The sequence below is a fragment of the Fukomys damarensis genome, unplaced genomic scaffold (genome assembly GCF_012274545.1).
Source record: "Fukomys damarensis isolate Sample0158 unplaced genomic scaffold, DMR_v1.0_HiC HiC_scaffold_5, whole genome shotgun sequence".
NCBI classification, from domain to species: Eukaryota; Metazoa; Chordata; class Mammalia; order Rodentia; family Bathyergidae; genus Fukomys; species Fukomys damarensis.
The window spans coordinates 75,235,905-75,256,597 of record NW_022900917.1 but is presented as its reverse complement, the minus strand read 5'-3'; the positions used below and the strand labels follow the sequence as shown (position 1 = coordinate 75,256,597).

At 50.5% G+C, this 20,693-nt stretch overlaps 1 protein-coding gene across 2 annotated transcripts in view; it reads right to left on the bottom strand.

Annotated features, from left to right (window-relative positions):
* Tg (thyroglobulin) overlaps positions 1-20,693 on the bottom strand; it is a 203,508-nt gene that overhangs the window by 156,270 nt on the left and 26,545 nt on the right. For both annotated transcript variants that reach the window (XM_010629590.1, XM_033760858.1), the window contains exons 15-22: positions 19,223-19,325; positions 18,103-18,303; positions 16,624-16,839; positions 15,300-15,454; positions 12,473-12,629; positions 11,157-11,381; positions 5,324-5,473; positions 1,312-1,482 (exon numbers count right to left, since the gene is read on the bottom strand). In XM_010629590.1, coding sequence (XP_010627892.1) covers positions 1,312-1,482; positions 5,324-5,473; positions 11,157-11,381; positions 12,473-12,629; positions 15,300-15,454; positions 16,624-16,839; positions 18,103-18,303; positions 19,223-19,325 — 1,378 coding nt within the window. The remainder of the gene's footprint in view (positions 1-1,311; positions 1,483-5,323; positions 5,474-11,156; positions 11,382-12,472; positions 12,630-15,299; positions 15,455-16,623; positions 16,840-18,102; positions 18,304-19,222; positions 19,326-20,693) is intronic.

The following is a 20,693-nucleotide window of genomic DNA, read 5'->3' as shown; positions in this document are numbered from 1 at the left end:
GTGTGTGTGTGTGTGTGTGTACATGCACGTTCATACATGGACATGTGTGTGTACATGGGGTGAACATGTGTATGTGTGTGTGTGCGCATGTATATGGATGTGAAGTTGTGTGTGGGGTGGCGGTGTGTATTTAAGGAGGAAGGAGATAACTCCAGGTAGAGGCACAGCTTGTTGTAATGGAAAACTGGGGTTTAAGAGTCACACGCATACAGTGAAAATAATCTAGATGTGGTCTACCCTATCAAATGAAGATGCACACGTCTACACTTTGCCTCATTTTCACCCTCTAGATCACTAGAGACAATAACATGTACCCCAGAACACAGAGGTTGCTGTAAACATCGCAAGCTCGTGGACTCTGGGCTCTGCCCTCACACAGAGATGCTGAGAATCTGGCCTCCAGCTCAGGCTGATTTACACAGGCAGAAGGAGGGGAAGCAGGTGGCTCAGGCAGACGGAGGAGCTGTGGGAAGAGGGCAGAGTCCTAAAGAGCAGAAGAAGAGGGAGAGCACAGCATGGAAGGACTTTGCAGCCAGCTCATGGTTAAGCCCAGAGAAACAGGCAGTCTCTGAGGCTGAGGCTGCTTCTCATTCTGAAATTCCCATGGCTTCTGATGGCTCCGTCATTGCTAAAATGCAATGACGCACAAGCACACAAGGCAGGCCAGGACATCCTCATTTCACAGATGAAGGGACCGTTGAGGGTAAGGGCTTGCTAAGGCCACACAGGCAGCAAAGGGACCCCTTGGGATTAAACTGCTTCTGATCCCAAAGAGTACCATCCTCCCTTCTGCTCTGCACATTCCCATCATGCCTTGTATACAGGATGTTGGGTGTAGCTCTTGACCACTTACAGAGGAACTGTGCCTAGCACAGAGTAGCACTCAGGATCTGCTACAGGATGATAGTGACCCTCACAGTGTCTCAGGAAACAGACAGGAAGCCCCGAGGACCAGAGAGGTTAGGCAGCTTGCTCGGGGTCACCCAGCAAGGGAGTTTAGGAACCAGGCCCAATACCCAGTCTTTCTACAATGTTCATTCAAGGGAGAAACACTCAGAGAGATCATCTGCCTATGTGAAAGAAAGACTTGGGAGATTCAGTTTTATAAATGTTACCATTTGGGCATGCTGAAGTATTTAGGGGTGGGGTCTCAGATTGTCTAAAAATTACTTTTTAAATGATTCCAAATAAAGATTAAAATATCATCAAGTTTTGGATCTAGGTGAAGATGTTTGTTCATCACACTGATGTTAGAGATAGTCACATCTCATGCCCCTCCCCAGAGCGGCCAGTCTAACGGAGGGCACATACTCAGACACTGAGAGTCGGAGAGCGTGGCCTCTGTTTGTGACCACAGCAGCCTGCGCCCCTCACTGTCCACACAGAAGGCCTTCCCACTGGTGCTGTCTTCCTGGCTGGGTCTGTACCGGCCATCCTGGTCACACTGCAGGCCTGCCTCATGCCTCTGACAGTCAGTGACACCTAGAAGGAGAGACAGACATACTCAGGATGGCCTTTGGGGTCCACCCCTCCAATCCCCTGGCTCCAGGTCACTCCCGGGTGACCAAGTCTAACAATTGGCCCAGACACCAGCTTAGAGCCCCAGTGTCCCCACCTTCACCAAAGCACAGCTCCTGGGCTCCCTGTTGGGATGCAGAAGCCAGTTCCCCCAGCCCTGCTGCAGATTGTACTGCTACCTTCAGTGTCTCACCACTCTGCCCTGCATCCCACTGCTCAGACCCTGGCTTTGGCACCAGCTGGGCACCCTGCTGATGCAGCCGCCTCCCTGCTGTGGCAGTGCAGACTCTGCTGCTCACTGTCCTGCTTCCTGCTATGATTGAAAAGTGATCCCTGAGCTGAGGCAGTGAAAGGGTAGAAATTTAATCTGAGTGTGGTGTTGAAGAGGGAGCTTCAGGAGGTGACTAAGATTAGAGGGGGTCCCTAGGGTGGAGCCACCATGGCTGAATCCTGGTAGCTTTATGAAGAGGAAGAGAGATCAAACGAGACACCAACAGATGCACAGTGCTTCCTGGCTTTCAGCACATGATGCTGTATCACCTTAGGACCATCTTCCCATGCAGGCCTGAGGCCTCACACCCCCAGAACCATGAGCCACAGTGAATATCTTTTCTTTATAAAACACCCTGCCTTGGTATTTCATTAAAGTAACAAAACCCAGATGTACACCTCTCAATCCTCATTTCCTGAGGAAGCATTCGTGTTATGTTGAAATCTGAGTCTCAGTACAATGCTCTCAGGAAGGTGCGGCCCTCAGGAGTGGGGTGAGTGCTGTTGTGAAAGACGCCCAAGGGAGCTCGTTTGCCCTTCCTACTGCGTGAGAACACAGTGAGATGGTACCATCTACGGTGACTTCATCTGACACGGGATCTGTCAGCACCTTGATTTTGGACTTCCAGCCTCCAGAACCACGAGGAACACGTTCTACTGCCTGTAAGCCTCCAGCCTATGGTATTTTATCCTAGTAGTTGAATGGACTGGACACACCAGGCACCACAGCTAGCTCTGTCTAACTGGTAACTGTTCTCCTGGGATCTGCATCTCTCCATCTATCTGCATCTTTCCATCTCTATCTCTCCATCCTGTGGGAAGTGTGGTTGTCATTTCCATTTTTCCATGAATGAAAGATGGGTGGCTATTGCTATTCATTTAATTGAAGATCAGGTCCTAGAACTGGTCTTTCTCACATGATCCCACTGGCTTGGTCAGTGTGTGACACACAATACAAGCTCCCTCCGAAATCAAGAGATGGGGACAAATCCATGGATGAATATCTCTGTCCTTGTCCTGGGACTATAGCCTCTCCCTGGTCATCTTTTCTATACCTGGCCCCCTAGTTTACTCCTCCACCCATCCGGGTCCTTCAAGCCCTAGCAAAGTTGCTGTCATAACATCCAAATACCAAACCTTTAATTATATCACAATGTGTTTATGTACTCACTCAGCTTCTCCAACTAGTACCTATATTCCTTGAGGAAAGAGATTTTAATCATTGTAAATACTTAGTATATACTTTGCAGAAAGCAGGGACTCAATACATTTCTGATGAATGATACAAAGAGAATTCCATGACTCATTTCTCTAAAGCTGGGAAGTAGGAGAAAGTCTTTTGTGGTACACAGTGACTTCATAATGTGTGAGCTTCCATATCTCAAGACTATTAAACACATTATTAACCATGAATTAATAACAACTTGGGGGTTACAAAAGCTACTTTTTACGTAGAATAGTTTGTATGTCATGCATGCTAAATGTGAACTAATATATCAAAAAATACACAGCTACTTAGTTATCAGTAGAATCCCAAACATGGTCCAATGAGTCCACTGTACTATGAGATGTAGGAGACAAGTAGAAGTAAGCATGCAGACCTCAGCCTTACAGAGGAACTGGGATTCTCAAAATATCTTAACACCACAAAGAAACCAGGGAAAGATTCCAACTGCTGGGCACCATTTCAAACTCAGCACATTCTATTTCTCTTCAGAATGATTCCAACACAGACTGGGTAACTCAGAAGGCAGAAGGATAGAGTGAACACATCATGGAGAAGCTCTTAGATATGAAGAAAACCTCCACGGGGGCTTCAACTTTGATCCCAGGTAAGAGTCCACTAAAACTGATGCTGTCCAGAGAGCATGATGCACCAGAGTCCTGTTACTGCTCAGAAGGGTGAGCAAAGTGTGTGGGTGGGGAGTGCTTGCAGTTCACACGAAACACTGTGACTCTGCTTTGCTGGGGACTGAATGTTGTGCCCCCATTCATATATGGAGGCTCCACTCCTCGATGCCGTGGCATTTGGAGGTGGGGCCTTTAGGATGTAACTAGATACAGATACAGATGAGGTCATTAGAATGGGGCCATAATGGAAATGATGCCCTTGTGGGAAGAGGAAGACAGGGGACCTCTCTTGCTCTGTATGTATTCAGCAAGAGAAAGGCACATGAGGACCTAACAGGAAGAGTTCCTTCCCCAAGGCATCGGGTCGTCAGGCTAAGAACCTGGAGAGGCACATGGTCGTTATTTAAGCCACTCAGTCAATGGTGATGGATAAGAGTGGCCTAGACCAAGACATGCCCATGAGTGAGGTATTGCTGGGCCATGTAACAGATGACAGAGTGAATATTCAGAGAAGAAACAGTAACCTAGTCATGCACCGATGTGAGCACAGAGCAGGGACTGAACCTGGCTAGTGCAAGCCTTGGCTGCTGTCCTGTTTCCATCCATTTCTGTCACATCCCCTTCATGTGGAAGGGCCAGCATGAGCACCAGTCCCCTTTTAGGAAAGTGCTGCAGTGCACACTGGCCTTGAGGCCACCCCTGAACCAAAGCTCTGTGGTGAGTAGGTACAAGGGGAGCAGGTGAGCAGGGCATTGTGTCCCTGGGGAAGTTTCCACTCTGGAGGAGAGGTAGGCTCCCACCTACCTAGTTCCTCCCATTTTAGCTTTCTTAGAATTACTCATCCACAAGTTCTGCTCTTCTGACAAAGGTAATGTCAAAGACAGTGACTTGGTCTCTTTTGGATGTCTGCTCTAAAAGTTCTAGAAATTGCTCACATAGGAAGTAAGGATGGTGTGCCTTACAGTGACAAAATTTCACACTAACATGAAAAGATGCCTCACAAGGGAAGTTCCATGTCTCAGCAAGGGAAACCTTATCCATATCAGGTGATGGGTAGGCAGCCAAGTGAAATGATGTGACATGTGGGAAGGCCACACGAAAATATGGTCCTGGGGCCAGAAAGAAATATGGGCACCATGACAGTAAGAAGTACTCTTATGGGCAGAAAATATCTTCTATTTCTTGATCTGAAAAGGTTGACTTACAAAATTCAGAAGGTTCGGATCAGACAAAACCAAGATCAAATACATACTAGCTGCGTGGCTTTGGCTAAGTTATGTCACTTGCCTGAGCCTGAGACTTTGGGTCCATAAAAGTTAGGCTAGCATTATTTAACTGGAAGACTTAATGGGACAACACAGGTAATGTGCCTGGCCCGGAGCCTGGCAAGGGACAGATGTCCAAGAGGCCAGCCCCTTTGATGACTGCAGTAAGCAAGACGGCCCTCATTCCTACCCAAGAGACACCTGACAATATCCAGAGTCACGTTTGCCCATCAGAAATTGGGGAAGGGATATTGCTGGCATCTAGGGAATGTGGGCTAATGATACTACTGAATACCCGCCATGGTCAGGACAGTCCCACACACAAAAGATCCCCAAGCATTTGCAGCGCGAGGCTGTGCAGCTCTCCTGCACCTGCAGCTCCTCAGGCTTCTCCTTCGTACCGGCCCTGCGGGACTTACAGTGCGTCCAACTGAAGGCTCCGGCGGCAATGGTTGTTCTGCCTGCAGGACATGGGACACAGGCCACAGTGCCTGCCCGTTCTTGGTAGAACCCAACAGGACAGGGAAGACACTGTTCATCACGAGAATAGCTTCCTTCAGGACACATCACTAGGAAGAACACACAGACACCACATTAAACAGCAGGGCAGTGCTTCTTTTGTACAGTTCTGAAACACCCAGGAGCTCACAGCTCTGACAAAGTTCCCTTGGGAAACTAGTGTACCTCAAGCTCTGGAGCCCAGGGGACAGTCGAGCAGCAGCACTTCCGGGTGCTGATGTGTTAGTGGGAACGGGGGTGTCAGGCATGGGCAGCAGGGAAGAGGACATAGGAGAGCAAGGAGGCTCTCTGAGAGGTGGCGATTAGACCAGGATGACAAGCAGGCCCTCAGGAGAAGCAAAATTCCAGGCAGAGGGAATGGCAAGACGGAATGAGTTCAGACTTAAGGAATGGGAAGGAAAAGGCCGGGTACAGCCAGCTAGTGAGCCAGAGCTCAGTTTGCAAACAACAGGAGATGGAGCTGGGGCACAGCCTGACAGAAGGGAACATTCCCAAAGCCAGGGCATGGTGGAAGGCAGTGGGGTGCAGAGAGCTCAGGTGAAGTCCCAAAGCCCACCACACTTGAACTATTGCAGACTTCTCTGAGGCTCCACTTTCTCCTGTGGGAAGTGGGATCAGTGATGCTACCTGATGAGAATGTAGTGGTAATGAACATCCAGGACTTATCACGAAGCCGGGTTCCCATGCGTACTCAATGAAGGGACATCATTTAACTCTGGAGGAAGTCCTTTTTATAACCAACCTTGATGCTGCCCACTCCCTCCAAACAGGGTGACCTTGGGAAATTCCAACGGCTCATTGCCCTATCACCTGAGGTGAGCAGCCTGCTCCTGGCTGGCAGTCATTAATAGTGTTGTTCCTTCCTGGGACAAAGGTGAGGTGGATGGGACACCAGGGCATGAAATTAGGAGAAGTACTTCTATCGGGGCTTCTGGGTTTCAGGTTGACTCAGAAATAGCACATGTGACCCCCACGAGTGAGGCCTCTTTCCATTACACTCTAGGTTGTTTCTTTCATATGTCTTAGCCCTTTCTGTGTTGTGCTGCTAATCTGCCACTTCTTAGGGCTTCTTTCCCTGGGTTTTGACACTCCCAGTACCACCTCATTTCCCTTCCCTAAAATGACACAGGCTGGGAAAAGAGAAACCTAACTTGAGAGAGGGTTTCTCTCAGGAGATCCAAGTTGGAGTCCAAGGCACCCCACCCGGAGGCAAGAATCAGCCCCACTGATTCTAATGCTCCAAGAAGTGTGGATGAAGGAGGATCTTTCTGTGTTCTTTCCCTGCTCAGATCCTGAAGTTTGTCAAATGACTCCAGAAGTGAGCTGATCCCAGTGACATGTGGGAGCTTCTCACCTCCCTACCTTCCTCTGTGCCTGGCATCCGTGTCACCATGAGTCTGCCTCTTATCCCTGTTTCACAGGTGAGGAGGCTAAGTGTCAGGTGAGAGGCTGCCTGTAAGACTTACTATTGTGCTTTTTTGGGATGGATCCTATGAGAAAGGGATCATCCTCTCCCAGACTAAAGAAAATTGAGGCGAAAGGTCAAGGTTGACCAGGCCACAAGGTGACTAGAGGTGAGAGCTGAACCTGTTCCTTTACCTCCAAACCAAAACCCTGTAGTATAGAGGTGGAGTGGCTGGGGGAGGCCAGCATTCATTCAGCAGCTGCTATCTCTGGTCTGCGCCTCTGCTTGGCATTTCTGAGTAAGTCAGAAACTCAAGCCATGGCTGGGAAACCAAATGGTGTGGTCCAGTCTGCCCTAGACAAGAATACCTTCTCTCAGAGAGGAGTTCCATTACTTCTTTGAGTCAGGTTGTTGATAATCATCTCCAGAGCTTTAGAGCTGTGACTCTTTTCAAGTAAGTACTCTTGAAACTCATGGGCCGGCCTGAGTACTCCAGGCTCCAAAACACAAGGAGCCCAGAAAGGACAGTGGGGAACTACCTTTCTTTATGGTGGTACTGGGACTGAACCTATGGTCTTTGTGCAAAGCCGCACCTCCCAGTCCTTTGTGTGTGTGTGTGTGTGCGTGTGTGTGGTTTTTTGTTTTTTGTTTTTTGTTTTTTTTTTTTTTTTGGTACCTGGGATCAAACTCAGCCTCACTCTCAAGGCAGGCAGCAAAACCACTGTGCTAAATCCCTGGCCCATGTGCATGCATTTTGAAACAAGATTTTGCAAAGTATTTAGCCCTGGCTTGGCTTAAATTTGAAATCCTCTGGATCTCACCCTCCCAGAGTGCTGGGATTACAGGTGTGTAACACCACACCTGTGGGATCTATCTTTGACTTTCAGACCTACACATCCTAGGCCTCCTTCCTGGTAAAGAAACCCATACGCTGTTTCCTCCCATCCTTTCCCCTCTGTCCCTCACATCAAGGGTCTTTTCCTATTTTCCACCCAAAAGGCACTCCTAGAAGTCAGAATGAGGCAGTGGGTGGATAATCCACAGCAGCAACCAGACCCCGCCTTCAACTACATCCCTCACCAGAATTGGGGGAAATGTGCCTTTGGTGCCTAATTGTATTTTTAAAGCTTAGATGGATGGATGGGAAAAAGCAAGGGAAAGAGGGAGGGAGGGAGCCATAGTACATTACTTTAGAAAAAGTAGCTACAGGGAATTAGTTCTGTTATAAGAATGGATCGTGAATAAGTGAAAGTTAATGTCATTCAGATCAAAAAATGGAAAACTTAAGACAGTTTCCCTGTGATCTTCATTAATGAGCCAATCTACAAGAAGACTGCCAGCACATAACTCCAAAGGAAGTCCCATGGCTGGTCCCAGGAGGAGGGAGAAAAACACCCAAGTGTCAGAACAGCAAGCAAGGTGTCCATGCTCAGGGCTGTCACCCCTCAGTGCGTCACAGGGTCTGGGCATTCCCCTGGCCCCAGGCCACTGTTCTCCAAGGGGGTCATCTAGAATAAACCCCCGAGATGACACACAGAAACCCTGCTTTGTTTCCACAGGACAAAGCTCTGCTGGTAGCCTCACAGCTGTGTTCCAGATGTGTTTTAGAAGGAAAAGAGCCAGTGAGGGTGGTTATAAGAAGCAGAGGCTATGATTCCTCTAGGACTCCCTTGCTGAGAAGGGAGGTGTGCAATGCAGAAGACAGGACAAAGACTCTGGAAGCAGAAGGAGTAGAGCTTAACTCTCTGAACATGTGAGTGACAGAAGAACCATGTCTTGAGACTTGGTTACGTCTAAGAGATGTGCTTTACATTAACTATTTCATGTTTTCCAAACCAGTCCCGTGAAATAGGCATCATTATCCCTATTTTTCAAATTACACCCAGTGAGGCTAAGTCATGTTGCCTGGATCCTACAAGAAGAAAGGGTCAGAGCCAGTACGAAACTCCAGGCCCACACAGCAGCTTCCTAGCAGTGCACGTAATTAAGCACCCTGTTTTCCTCATCCATTATGTAGAACTAGTCTTACTGAATTATCTGCACCGATATTCTAATAAGGCCACACACAGCTCAGAAACCAGCTAAAAGATACTGGGCACTGTAACAGGTCCTGAAAACCCAAGGCCTTCAGTAACTTGCCCATTCTATCTGGGACATTTCTGTGCTTAGAGTAAGGGTGTGGGGCTGAGGCATGTGACTGACAGTCTCTGTGAGTAGTGGAATTCTGTGGCAGCTGAGAAGCAGAATGTAGGTTCACTGTGAGGTGACACTATCATACTATAGCATGTGGGCCAAATGTAGCCTGCCTTTTGTTTTGGTAAGTTAAGGTTTATTGGAACCCAGTGACTTACCAATAAATGCCCTACAATGACTGAGTAGAGTCACTAAAACAGACTGCATGTTCCAAGGAGCCCAAAAATATTTGCTATCTGGCCCTTTACAGAAAAAGGTTCTTGTGGAGAAGGTACATCCTGGACAACACCTGTCCCTGGGCCCCTCCCTGAGTACCACCCTGTGGCTCCTGGCAGAGCTCTCTACTGCCCTCACCACCTAAGGCCCACTGCTGGACCAGGGCCTGCCTGGAACTGCACAGGATCCCTCTCAAGCAAAATCAGCCTCACTAACTATTCCTCACCTATTTCTAAGTGGACAGAAGCACACAATCTCGATGAGTCTAGTTCTCTGGAAGGGACCTTAGTATGACATTTCCAGCCAGCCCCTTTATTTTACACACACACATATGTATACTCAGATACCACATAACTTCAGAGTCCTGGCAATGGAGCCAAGGACATTTCCTACTGAAGTCTGAGATCATGGTGACAGATGTCCCTGGGTGACTCTCCCACTCTGTGGCCCTGTTTCACCCAGTCTAGCAGGCAGTACCAGGCAATCCTATTCCCGCTTCTAGCACTCACTCTCTGGGCACCTCTGCAAAGGTGGAATGAGAAATCATGGACTGACCCAGGAACTGGGGTTACCAGCCCACTGGTTGCTTAGGTGACCATGGATCTCTCTCAGTGTTGCCTTCTCAGGGCACTAGACCCACAATCTCATATCATCCGGGCCTCAGCCTCTGTCTGATCAGGAGGTAACTGGCTACCAAGGGCTACTGAGAGAGTTAAATATTTGTAAAGTCACGTTGCCAACTGCAACATACTCTGTAAATATCAGTGGGAAGCGGTTGTGTTTCTGTTCTCTGTGCTTGGATTTAGCTGCATCTCTAATCCTGTGTGGAATTCACAATGTTGTCTGGATTTCAGAAAATGAAGAAGTATGAATCTCTTGCATTACAACCAATGTAAATAATGGAAAAAATAGCTAAGAACATCCTTCTTCAGCTCAATAAAAATGCCTCTGTATCTCACTCTACACGAGAAGATGGCTCCTCCTCCTCCAGATACCCTCAAAGCTTTGGTGATAGACTGAACAGTGGCCCCCAAAGAAGTCCATATGCCAGTTCCCAGAACCTGTGACTACGCCGGGCTAGGAGAATTAAAGTGTGGACGGAATTAAAGTTGCCAACGCATCGGCCTTACACTGGAGGAGTGACCTGGATTACCCATTTGTGTGTCATTAAAAGGGCACCTAAGTCAGAAGGGGATGAGATTACAAGGTAAGAGAGCCGAGATACTTCTGCCTTTGACCTCAGAGGGAAGAAGGCGCCCCCACACAATGTGCCCCCTTCCTAGAAACAACAAAGCGGGAGAAACAGTTCCTCAGGGCTTCCAGGAGGAAGGCAGCCCTGTGCTCATTTTGGTTTTACTCCATGAAACTCCTGTGAGAATTCAACCCACAGAATTGAAGGATGATCACACGTGTGCTAGTTTGTTATGGTAGTGAGAGGACACTAACCACCTTTCATCGAGGACTTTACAGCTGCCTTCCTAAGAAAATGACCTCCAAAGACACTCATGGGATAGAGAGTGAGCAGCTCAAGCAGGCCCCTGGCCCTTTCCCTCAGTTGTAAAGCTTGTGGGTGAAAAAATGGTCACTTGGGATGTGGGGAGGTGACAGAGTGCTGTAACCAGGTGTAAAAAATCTCTACCCAGGACACAGGGTAGACACTTGCCTTCTCCACACAGGGGCTCCAGGCTAGACAATAATGAATGGAAAGGCTAACCTCAGACACTGGCTTCCTCCTCCTGCCTCGCTTCCTATGGGTGATGTTTACGCATCCATGCAAAGTGGACGGTGGAAAGCTTCCCTTTACTAAATACATGAGAGATCCTCCACTGAGTGCAAAGCGGCCACTTTCCAGAGCCCAGAAGCCTTTCCTACAGCCTCCTGAGGATTCAGGACCGCATTCCAGAGACAGGGCTACCTACCACACCCTAGAGGCTCCCCGCTGGCATTGCTGGTAGCTGAGACTCGGGAGAATCCTTCCATGCACCCAAACCATGTCCTCGGAGAGGCTGCAAAGCTGTTGCCTTGCAGGAAGAGGAAGGAAGTGTCTGCCAAGAACGTCTTGGAATCCAGATGAAGCTGGAAAGTGCCGCTTTGGACCTGATCTGAGAAACGCCCGAGGAGGTCCTTTCCCAATAAGGCCCTTTCTGTAAGACAAGGGTGAGGCAGGGTTCACCTCACTGTTTTCTGCATCCTCCTCAAAAGGAGGCAGAGGTATGGTCTGCAGTCTCATTGTACAGTGAGAAAACGGAGGCCCAGAGAAGGGGTTTGACGAACTGAAATTCACACAGGGATCAGAAGCACAAGTAGCTCCCCCACCCAGGTCTCTGGCTCCTGCCACTTCTGTCCATCTTGGTAGAGGACCACAACTCATAACTGATCCAGATTCTCAGCCACTTCCACCTGCAGCGAGCCATTGTATCTGAACCTCCGTTTTCACATCTGTAGAATAGACCCAGGCACAGCCCTCTTGCAGTTGGCGAGGATCCCCAGGGAGAACAGGTGTAAAGGGGTTCACACATAGAAGAGGCAAGACCTTCCAGAGGCAGCGTGGCCTTCTGCTGCTGCATTCAGTAAACACAGAGAAGTCCTCCAGCTCTGACCTACAAGTTCCTAGGAAGAGAGGAGAGGAGCGCTATCCGGAGCCGAGTGGATCCCTACTCGGCAAACCCCACACTGGAGCAGGCTGCTGACTCAGCCCTCACTGCCTGCACACCAAAGCCAGGAAGAAGCATCCCAGCTGTCCCCACATTACGCAGGCTCTCCGGAGGACAGGATGGGGGTCTCTCACTCATAATGCCATTGGGGGATGTTCTTCCCACAGATTATTGTCACAATGGAGTGGGGGACAGAAGAGCAGCAGGGTCTGCCGCCTGCTTTGTAGCCTGGCAGTGTTTTTCAGGTCCCTTCACAGAGTGGAAGGCAAGCTCCAGCTAAGCAGGACCCTCGGTCTGGCCACTGGGGGACAAAAGGGGGTGCTGCTCCCCATATCTAGTTGGAAGCAGGTGGATTATACTCCACCCCATGGAAAAGCTCCAGCTAAGCAGGACAGTCTCTCCCGGGGTATCAAAAAACCCATCCCACTCCTCCTCCTTCTTCTCCCCAGTCAGTACATAACTCTCTCCCTGTGCCATCATAGGAAGGCACTGTGGCTCGGCCAGCTGTGTTGAAAGGTGAAGAAACTGAGGCCAAGAGAGGTTGACATGGCTTTTTCAACCAACAGTACAGAAAAGCCTACCAATGTCATACAGATCTGGAAGCGAAGTCGCAGGGATGTCCTTAAACTGGGATTTCCATGTGATGTTCACTCCTAGACGCTCTGTAGTCAGACACCCCACCTGTACTGAGGAGCTGTCACAGACAGGATGGGAGGTGGGAGCCCCAGTCTTCCACACCTGCATGAGAGGGAGGCAGTCAGTTCAGAGGCAGAGTAGGAGGTGGCAGGGGCCAGCGCAGGCTCCTGCTGTTCCTTGGAGCCTCTTCCACCCTGCTTCGGGGAGGAGGCATCAGTCACACTGACCTGAAGAAACAAGTTGAGAGACTCTAAATGAGCAGCCCCGGACACACAGCAAACAGAGGCACATGTCGGGGAAGAGCTGAGGTCTGCATTGGAAGCCTGCTCATCCCCGTACAGAGAGAGGAGGTGAGTCTTCACACAGGTGTCTTTGAACAAGAACCTGCTGTGTGCCAGGCACTGGGCACTCTTACAAGGCAACATGGCACAGTGTCTGTGGACATTCTCCAGTCAGGCCTGTGTGAAGTACTTTAAGCAGGTCAGCTAGTTTAATCTCTAGAACAAACCCTTGGAGTTGGGAAAAATCAGCATTCCATGTTACACCTGGGGCTTTGCCTCAGAGAAGCTGAGGAACTGCCTCAGCCCCTTCAACCAGCAAGCAGTGGACCTGGGGTGCAAGCCCACCTCCCTGCAGAACTCGCCTACCCCTCAGCGGGTGTGAAGAGCCAAGTTTTCTGCATGCATCTCACCTCACTCAGCCTGGCTCGCTATGGCAGGGGTTCCCATCCCCTGTCCCATTCACAATGGCATTAAGGCCCGGCTCAGCCATGCCTGCTTGGAGAAATTCCAGTTCATGCTGGCAGAAGGACTGGCATTGAGGCTGGACCCAGATCTGCCTGTCTGGAAACTTATGCATCTGCCATTAACTACTTCCAGAGAAGACCTGCGTTGCCTTGGAAGCGCTCTACCTCCTAATCCCATACCCTGACATCTTGTCCCAGAGACCTCCAGGCTGCCTCTGGAACCCCATCTTTATCTTCATCCCTGTCTTCACTCTCAGGTGTGCAGGACTCTGGAATGCTTTGATCCTTGCTATGAGCATTTCAGTGTTCCTCTGTCAGTAAACACGGCGTTCATCTCCTCCCAGACACTGGAGCCAAACCTCAGTCACCCTCACGCTTCTCTCCCTGGGCCAAGTTGTCTTGCACCCAACCCCATGAGCTCTCAACATTGTCAAATTCTGCTTCTCAGTGGGGCACCGATACCATTGCCTGATGACTGTAGGAGTCGCTGCTCCCATCCTTGCCCCCGAAAGTCCCCTCTCCTCACAGCAAACACTGGAACCCACAGTGTGTCCTGTCACTGTCAGACTCTGGCATCCCATCACATACTGAGCAAGACACTGTCCTAACCATGGCAATGTGGCCCCAAGCGATGTGCACACCCCGGACCCCAGTTCCTCTCTCCTTGCGCCCTGCCCATGCAGGGCCCTCGATAGTGTGAATCATAGTGACTGTGTTCCTATCCCAGCAGCTCCACCCTTCTGAGGTCCTCATGGGCTTCAGCCTCACTGAGCCCAGCGCCCCTTCAGTGGCATCTCCTGGGCAGGCCTTCCCTGCTCCTTCTCTCCAAGGCCACTCCTACTTCTTTACCTTCCCCCATGTCTGCCCTGCTTTCCCTCCCTCCTGGGCTTTTCCCAGCACTAATATGCAATTGCTCAGCACCATGTCCTCCCAGACTTGAGTCCCCATGTGCAAAGACTTGGTGTCATACTGCAGATATTCTCCTGGCCCAGTCACTAGCCAGACTCTCTGGGCCCTCTCCCTCTGGACCTCAGCCTCTGCCTACAAAGAGGCAACATGACCATGGTTCTACTGACTCGGTGCTGCACCTCAGTATGACACTATTCCTTCCTTAGAGCACCTACCTAAGAGCTCAAGGCAGCCAAGAAAATGTGTTTTTTCCTCCACCCCACACCTGAAGCCAGGCCCCAGTGTCCAGCCTCTCTCCATGGTGGGAGCCTACATTTACTAAGTGCTAACTGGCAAACCCAGATGTGCTTCATGTGGACGCAGCCCCTCTTCCAGCTCTTTGTAATTTTTCTCTTCCCTGACTCTATCGAACCCTCATTAACCCCTCTCCACATTCTCCTCTGCTTAAAATGCGAGCCACCTCTGGACAAATAAACGGGCATTGAGTTCGGTTCATGCTGTGCTCTTTTCCTCATTGCAAGTGTATGCTAAGAATTGACATTCATGCTGACCACTTTAACTGGTGTCTAGGTCAAGCAATCGGTGACAATTCTCAGACCTAAAATCACGCCTGCCTTATAAAAGGCAGTCGGACACTTAGATGATAAGGATCAATGAATGAAAGAGTGACTTCAGTATAGTAAAGGGGTCCAAGCAGGCCTGAGATTTCAGTAAAGTATGAGAAATCTCAGGCAAATGACTTTGCTTCTAATGGTTTTAGAGAGTAGCCTGACAAGAAGAGGGCTCCTGGCACCTGGTTTTGTTTCCTCATGCAGTAGTAAGAGGATTACTTTGAATAATCTGTGGCAAGGAATGCTTTACGCCTGCCACACAGTAGGTGCCTGTTACGCATTTGACATGTTTATGGGGAGAAAATGCCCACGATGGGGCAAGCATGGCCCCTAGTTCAGCCACAACACAGTTCACTTTGGACAAAGTCTTTCCAGGTCTGGGCCTCAGCTGGTGGTTGACGAAAGCAGTAAAGGGTTGGTTTGGGTCCTGGGTTCCTTTGAGCCCCAGGTTCTCTGATAGCAACCTGGTGCTCAACTCAGGCCCTCCTGTGGGAAGACTCAGCTCACCTGGATGTGGCAAAAGCCACGGGCCATCAGCTCATCCTGTATGAAGACCTGGAATGCCTGCAGCAGGCCCTTGTAGTCAGCGCTGCACATCTTGCCTGGGGGGAGCTGGAGCCGGAAGTGTACTCCGGTCTGTACAGTCTGCCACGGCTGCGGCCCTGTAGGTGAGACTTGAGGTCAGTAGCCGGGAAGGCAGAGCCATGAGGGTTGTTTGGGGTTTTTTCCTCTATGGAAATAACTCATCATCTTTTTAACTTACAACACACAAGCACTGACATTTTACACCATCATCCTTCAAGTCCACTAATTCCTGACGTAACTGGTTGTCTTGGAATTATTTCTCACCCTCACCAAGTTTAGTCCCCAGTCTCTAAATCAGGAGAATCCTCGACAATCTTCTTGGAAAATCTCCCTCATTATTTTGCAGGCAAACAAGGCAGCTCTATGCTTCGGGGGTTCAAGAGTAGACATTCCCTGGGGTTGTTTAGTGTACAAGCTGCACAACCACACATAGCAGCTCCACACTCAACTTTAGGGAACCAAAGACCCACAACACTTTCTTCCCCCAAAGTTCCTTGCTCTAGAGTCACTGGTGATCAGCCTGGTCTTTATTTCAGCTTGGGCTTCTCTGTTATAATCAAAGGAACAGGCCATTTACTTAGCCAAATCACATATTAACCTTTTCCTTAGTGAAGATTCTCCTCTCGAGCCTAGATTGCTCTGTATCTATCAAACCCTGTCCTTGACACTCGGGCAGCTACCCAGAGCCTTATGACAGTCCCTGGATGTGGTCTCTCTTCTGGGCAGAGTGTGAGTCCTTTCTGTCTGCCCCTACCTGGTCATCAAGCTTTGCCAAGCCAGGTGCTTTCAGAGCACAGTGTCACTCACAGCCATGCCCATGTTTTCTCACATGTGGCAAGTAGGTTCAGGCAACAGCAGGAGAAGGGTACTCCTGGAGCCAGGCCCAGGGCCTCTGCTCTGCTGGGTATTTGTCCTGGAGGTCCGGGGAGTCCTTGGGGAGAGGCTGCTGGAGCAGATCACTCTCAGAGGCTGGAGGTGCGGCCATAGGTATATCAGTACCATGGTCACTCTCTGCGGAATATCCCGGGAGAGCTAGAATGACAGAAATGCTCCCAAGGAGCAGATGGCACCAGAGAAGCCACAGATAAAGCTCACTCCAGGGGCCTGTGAAGAAAGCATCCCCTGTCCTGCTCTTGGTGCCACTCGGGCTGTATTCCACAGGGAAAACAAAGTAGCCTATATCCGTGCTCCCGTCCTCAGCTCTGACCCCAAGAGGAGCAGGGCGCATGTCCCTAAGGCCACTCACGCTGGCAGGCCAGGGGCTGGGGAGGCTGTGACACCCAGTGTTTGCTCTGCAGGCTGCACTCCAGCAGTCCCGATGGGACTATACTCCGGTATCCCTGGCGACACCACAGCCGGCACTGCTGGACGGTGGCCTCTCCCAGGTCCAAGGCTCTCTCACAGAGGATCTCTCCGCCAGGCACGTCTGACACGCTCAGGAAGGGAAGCGGACACTGAGGGCCTAAAGGGAGGGAGAAGAGGCGTGTGGGCACCCACACGGGGCTGAGCTCCCATGCACCCTCAGTCCTGGGATCCCCTCCTGGGCTGGCTTCCCCTCTCTCTGCCCCACTCCTAGAAGAGCCCGCATCTCTGATCCTGACAGAACCTTGAGCAAGGGTGACCCTGGTAGCATCGTCTGCATCTGTTTCCTGGGCTGCAGACAGCACAGCCACTCCCGGATGACACAGAGAGGACTTAGGGTGGGTGTCAGCTGCCTCCCTACTGCAGAAGCACACAGCAGGTTTTTCTGTGCCTGGTGGCAGCTGCTGAAGATGACCAAGGTGAGGAGGATGCTGGGCCCACACAGGAGGGCAAAGTGGGGAACACAGGTCATGAAGGCCTGGGCGCATGTAGGGTATGCAGGAGTGAGGCTTAGGAATGGGGGACAGCTCCCACCCCCTTCCTCCCATCCTCCTAGGCGTGGAAAGCAGAGGCATCATCACTGGACCTCATTAAAGCTCTCTGCCACTCCAAATGTGGCTTAGAGATTGAAAGTTTAGAAAAAAATATTGTGAGTGAAAAGTAAGAACAAAGGAAAGGCCACTGTGGCAAAAGGAGACTCATTCATGGCAGTTATTTCTCAAGCCTTCCAGACCGCTTGGGCCCAACTGGTAACAAATACTATTTCGTGCATTTGTATCATTTCCTATGCACAGACAGTCCAGCCTACCCATTCACATAAATTCCAAAAGGACTGCAATGCTTTATGATTTGAGTACAGAGAAGAAACAAAAAAATAAGCAATATATAAAACATTTTAATATGTAACAATTATTTCCAGTATTCTATTATATATCATAATATGTATATTTCAAGATTTGATATTCAGACAGTTTGTGAAACTAAAAGTGATGAAGTTGACACCTCCACAAGTACCTGAAGCACCCAGGGAAAGAAGCATCCATCCTAAGTTTCTGAGATAGAAATGGGCTTTGTCCCCGGTTCAGGGCCAGTTCAGGAGACCAAAACCCGACCCTCCCTGGCCAGCACTCGGCTTCCTCAGGTGCCAGCTCTGGAGGTTCCCTGGTCAACTTTAGTCCATCAATGAGCATTTGCAGGAAGTAGACACAATTCCAGCGTCACAGGAATCAGCAGCATAACATCAGTCCTACACTTCCTGCCCCTGTCCCATTCCCATAGTCCTTGCTTCTTACCTGCACCCAGACAGAGTACAGGAAGTGATGTGGGATGTGTGGCCCACAGCCCTGCAGGGCTCAGGACTTACGCTCACAGGCAGGCTGGCTGCCCACCACACGGGTCCCGGGCACCTCCTCTCCGCTGTCCAGGACACACCAGCAGCTGCCCCGGGCTGGGTCACACTGGACTCGGGAAAAGCTCCCATCCTGTTCCCTGCAGGCTGGGATGTATCCTGGGCCGACTCTCCTGGACAGGGCTCCACTTCGGAGAGCATCACAGAGTCCTGGGCCTGGACACACAGAGACAAGCCAGGTGGGGCCAGCAGGTGGCTCCTCCTTATCCAGCACAGCCTTCCCCGTCACTCATTCCCACCCTAACCCTGCCTGCATGGACAGGATTCCTATGAATCTGTCTTCTCTCCATTTCCATACCTGCCCTCAAGGCACTTGGAAACACAAGAGATTTAAGTGCATGACCAAGTGCAGGTCAATGGGATGGGGACGACAAGGAGCCAATGGAAGCACAGAGCCCAGCCACGCAAGGGACACCTGTGAAGGTTTCCTGGAGGAGATGCTGGTGGAGGTGAAAAGCAGCCCGGAAGAGTAGGAAAGGGATGGACACCATGCAGGCAGCAGAGCCAGAGGGAGTGAAGGCAAGGTGAAGACAGTGTCTGCATCCTTCTAAGTCTGACTAGAGCTTTTCACAAGATCCCAAAGCATGAGTGACAGAGAGGCAAGAGAAGCCAAAGGAAACCCCCAGGAGCCCGTGTGTGGGGCTCCTGGCCCAGCCAAGCAGCTCAAGCCTGGTTGACAACAGTGGAACATCAGCGGCCTCGGGCAGGGGCACTGTCAGCCTGTTGCCCTTAAGGGACACACCCTGCGCTTCACTGAGGACCCCACACTGCAGGGCAAGAAGGGACGCCCAGGGCCAGGTGGAGCACTGCAGCAGGGCTTTGCTGCCGCTCAGCCTTCAACAGCACCGTGCCGCCTGGGAGAGGCACCAAGGCTGTCACCACTGTCACAGAGCACAGCCCTCTCCCTGAGGCAGGGAAGGTGGGAGAAGATCACCCTGTTTTACAGATGAAGTCAGGAGCTGTACCCCACTGCTGGGGAAGCAGCAGGGTGGGGATAGGAAGCCAGCTGTGGGGGTCTACACCCAGGGGGTTGCCAGGGAGGCTGTGGGGCAGCCAGGCTGGGAAAAGCACTTACACTGGGTGCTGCCATTTGTGCTGGGCCACATGCCTTCTCCTGACACAGGATCCACACACCAGGTACCGGTGCCTGACGCTTGCATCATGACAAACTCTCCTGTCTGAGAAAAGCCACAGCTATCAATGCAAGGTTTTTTGAGGGCCCACCTCTTGGTCCAAAACAAGTGGTAAGAACTTCCCCAAATAAGAAAGTGCTATTCTAAGAAGGGGCCACTACCTCATCTGCAACCTCCACATAATTAATTTGAAGCAATGGTTGTACCAACTCTACAGGCAAGAAGAACAGTTGCCCCATTTAAGCGTGGGGAAATCGAGGTTCACAATGGAGCAGCATCCCTGAGCTGGTGAGGGGCAGATCCAGGCTGAAGCCTGGAACTCATTGAGCCCCAGCCACGGCCATACTCCTGCACCACCTCCAGCAATGGCAGCAGTGGTTTTGAATGAGCAGCACTGGAAGAGAGCTCTAAGCATGCTACCTCAGATAAAGATACCATACAAGGCAGCCACCACCCTCGGCACTGGCCGTGGATCCTGGGAACAGAATCCACCACTCTGGGGACCCGAAGCACACCACTTCAGCCCCCTGGGCCTCAGTTTCCCTACATAAGGACCTGCCACTGAGCACATTCCTCCCACAGGAAAGTCCTTCTGGCCACTTCTGCAGGTGAAAATCATAGGCACACAAGTGACCTGGCATAAAGCAGCTGCCTGCCTGCCACACACATCCTGGCTGCTGCTATTGCCTTGAGCACCTTGGTTGCTGCTCTTCCACTGTTCAGCCTGCTGTGCCGGTCTGCAGGCCAGCAATGACAATGACTGTGACATCCATTTACTAGGATGTGGCACAGTCCATATGGCACAGGTGAGGTGAGGGTCCCGCTGTACTCACTGTCCCAGAGGCCCAGAGAGATGGGGTGATGAGCCTCTTACCACATAGCTTGTAAACTACAGAGGCAAGATTCAAACCCCAGTGAAGGCTTAACACTTTCTATCAACCTGACTTCTCCCAGTTGGAGGACATAAGCATTCAGTCTGGACAGGAAGAGTCCAGATGCTACCTACTGGCCCAAGGCCCTGGGCAGGAGCTAGAACACAGTTAGAGAGTGCGCTAGAATTCTCAGCCCTGTCCACAGAGGCTGGGGCGCCCATCTTGCCTTCTTCCTAAGAGAGCATCAGTGCCCAGAACATGCAGCGGACTTGTATTCCAGCCCAGCGGCATGTAGTTGTCAGACAGGATAAATGTCCAAATCATATGGATAATTTCTTTTTTTTTCATATGGATAATTTCTCTACAAGGCTCATTCGTAACTAGAAGCTATGTGATAAATACCCAGTGATGATAATAATGAGGATCCTACAGCACTTTGCAGCTTCACAAACTTCCATATTTAGGATCTTTACCAAGTCCCTGGGAGACTGTTACACTCCTGTCATTCCTATCTTAGGGAAAGGAAATGGGCTCAGGGACT